Source organism: Mastomys coucha, unplaced genomic scaffold, assembly GCF_008632895.1.
Source record: "Mastomys coucha isolate ucsf_1 unplaced genomic scaffold, UCSF_Mcou_1 pScaffold21, whole genome shotgun sequence".
Classification (NCBI taxonomy): Eukaryota; Metazoa; Chordata; class Mammalia; order Rodentia; family Muridae; genus Mastomys; species Mastomys coucha.
Window position 1 is genome coordinate 92,820,629 of NW_022196904.1, and position 3,096 is coordinate 92,823,724.

General features: G+C 39.9%; 1 protein-coding gene across 1 annotated transcript in view; it reads left to right on the plus strand.

Moving 5' to 3' along the window:
• Positions 1-3,096, plus strand: part of LOC116101321 (olfactory receptor 51Q1-like) — a 10,204-nt gene that overhangs the window by 975 nt on the left and 6,133 nt on the right. Inside the window, exon 2 of the mRNA XM_031384912.1 lies at positions 335-572. Within this exon, the coding sequence (XP_031240772.1) occupies positions 335-572 (238 nt within the window). The remainder of the gene's footprint in view (positions 1-334; positions 573-3,096) is intronic.

Consider the following 3,096-nt stretch of genomic DNA (forward strand, 5'->3'; position numbering starts at 1 on the left):
TGGTCCCTTCATCCTCCCACCCTGAAGGGAACACTCTACCTAAACTCTGTCAGCTCTCAGAAGCTATTACCTACCCACCTAATATAGCTTGCATTTATTTCTACAAATATATCAACATCAAACCTCCATAGCATTATTCTATATTAAAATTTTCCACCACATTCTTTGTGATTTTAGAATGCCCACTGTTCATGTCAGTTTGCCCTCCAGGACTTGGTTATTCCGGAAAAAATAGTCAGCACTTTTCAGGGCATCAGTTACTACTTCTACATCTTTTGACCTGTATATCTGTTCACTCAAAAATGTGTTCTGCTCACCATTACAACATTCTCAGAAACTAGCAGGACTTACAGTCAGTGGCCAAGAACTAAGTTCATCTCTGCTACGACCCTGCCCACTATGCTCAGCATCTTTCTGCTTGGTGCCAATAAAATCTGCTTTGAAGCTTGCCTTTTGCAGATGTTCTCCATACATTCATTTACCATCATGGAGTCAGGAGATCTTCTAGCCATGTCTGTGGATCACCTAGTATCCATCTACAACCCATTCCACTATACCGCCATCCTGACTCTGCCCCACATTGCTGGTACCAGTGCTACACTTGGACTGAAGAGTCTGTTGCCCATGTTCCCCCTGCCTTTTCTTCTAAAGTGTCTGCCTTTCTGTGGCCACAATGTGCTCTTCCATTCCTATTGCCTGCACTCAGATCTAATCCAGCTGCCCTGTGGGGACACTCATCCCAACAGCATTCTGGGACTCTGAATCATGACTTCCACTTTTAGGCTGGACTCACTACTCATTGTTGTCTCTTATACTCTCATCCTGTACATGGTAAATTTATAATTTAAGCTTGTGCATGTATGAGTAGATAAGCAGAGAGAGGAGAGGAGAGAGCATAGATTCATAAATGAGTTAAAAATCTGCCATGAGAAGTCCCTCCTATTCTCCCTGCCCAGGATGCTTTTGTAATGCTGCTAGGAAGGTGGTTTCCCCTCTGCTGATGACATTTTCTTCTCAGGAAAACATTTACTGAAAATGTGCTTAGGCTATTAGTATTGTTGCTGTTGTGAGTTCAAAGTGTCTCTAAGATAAAAAAAAAAAAAAAATCCTGACAAATAAGTTTAGCAGGTTTTATCTGTCTTCTTCTATTCACTAGAAACTCTTATTCACAAAGAAAGCCAAATACTTATGCATTTTCAAGTAATTTTCTTAACATTAATTTCTTTACATTGTGTAATTGATGATATTGTGTCATGTAGTGTAGACAAAAATATTCACTTTTGAAATAACCTATTTTTCTGGCAATGAGCAGATGCTACATACTTAGTTGTGGTGCTTTTTTGGCTATGTACTAATTTGAGTGTCTGTAAAATGTGATGCCTGAAGTGTATTATTCTTCACGGATTTATTATTGAGTGTCAATCTCACCTTAGGTACAGGCTGCAGCTGATTGATGCTCATCCGTTAGGGCCTGGCTTAGATATATTAGAAATATTAAATTTTATGCATTTGGTATAATGATAAAACAACAAAATATTACTAAGACGTATTGCAGTTCCAACATATGCTCCAGAATTTTAACAAGAATAATTTCCAAAATTTAAAAGGACAATTAATGATGAAATATCCTGTGACTTTTTCTACTCTTCTATTCTTTTTCTCTAATTGAATATTTTATTTATTTACATTTCAAATGTTAGCCACTTTCTTAGTTCCCCCTCTGCATCTGCCCCATCCCATCCCTCCTTACTGTACTTCTATGAGGGTGCTCCCACACATACACCCATCCACACCCACCTCACCACCTTATCATTCCCTACACTGGGGCATCAAGCCTTCACAGGACCAAGGGCTTCCTCTCCCATTAGTTCCAGATAAGGCCCCTTCGGCTCCTGCAATCCTTCTCCTAACTCTTCCATTGGGGTCTCTGTGCTCAGTCTGATGGTTGGCTGACAGCATTCACATCTGTATTGGTCAGGATCTGGGAGAGCTTCTCAGAAGACAGCTATGTCAGGCTCTTGTCAGCAAGCACATCTTGGCATCAGCAATGGTGTTTAGGTTTGGTGTCTTCATGTGGGCTACATCCAGGGAAGTCTCTGGATGGCCTTTCCCTCAGTCTCTGCACTACTCTTTGTCCCTGTATTTCCTCTGGACAGGAGCAATTCTAGTTAAATATTTGAGATGGGTGGGTGGTCCATCCCTCATTTGGGGGACCATTCTGGTATATAGATTTCCAGGGTGTCTGTTTCTATATATAAGTCTTATAAATTATACTGTAGTCAAAAGTTCTCAGACATATGTGGCAATTTTTATGTAGTCAAAAGTTCTCATACATGTCAAATTTCATGTGGGTAAATGTATTTGTAAATGTAATTTCTTGAGAAGGAATTGCTGAGTAAAGATTTTTGAAAACTTATAATTTTGGTAGGCAAGGCATTGTCATTATCCCTCCAGAGAGTCATGCCTATTCATTTGCCAACCAGAGTCTTACTATTCTTGGGGTTTGCTCATATGACAAATACAAAGCACTCTCTCAATTTTATTTTACTAGTTATTGTCTTAAGGTATAAAAACTATGTGAACAGAATTTTATTTTATATCAGCAGTCTCTTCATGACTGAGGAGAGATCCTACCTTCCTGGGGAAGAAGCAAGGTGTGCTTTATGTCACAGCTGTTCACTACAGGCCACTGTGAGGGGACAACCCATTTGCCTAAACACTTGTCAATCTCCCAGGCGATCTGGACACCTCTTAGTCTGTTTGTGTTCATGACACGTCAATGTTAAATGGTAACTTATTTCCAACATTGGACAGTCCTTAAAACCAGAATGAGAGGTAGACAAGCACTCACAGAGACAAACCTCCATGAGAATATGGGCTAAGCCATTCTCAGCCTCAGAGGATTATTGCTTTCCCAAGTGCCAGCTTCCTCATTTGATACACACAGAATGCTTAAGGAATGTTCCTGAAGACTGTTCGCTGACACTAGTCAGTTTCCCTTTTCCAGTCTAGAAGTCTGCATTCACTGAAGACAAACTATTTTATTTGTTTTCACATCTTTATAATAATCTCAAGCTATTTTTCTCTGCTCTAAAC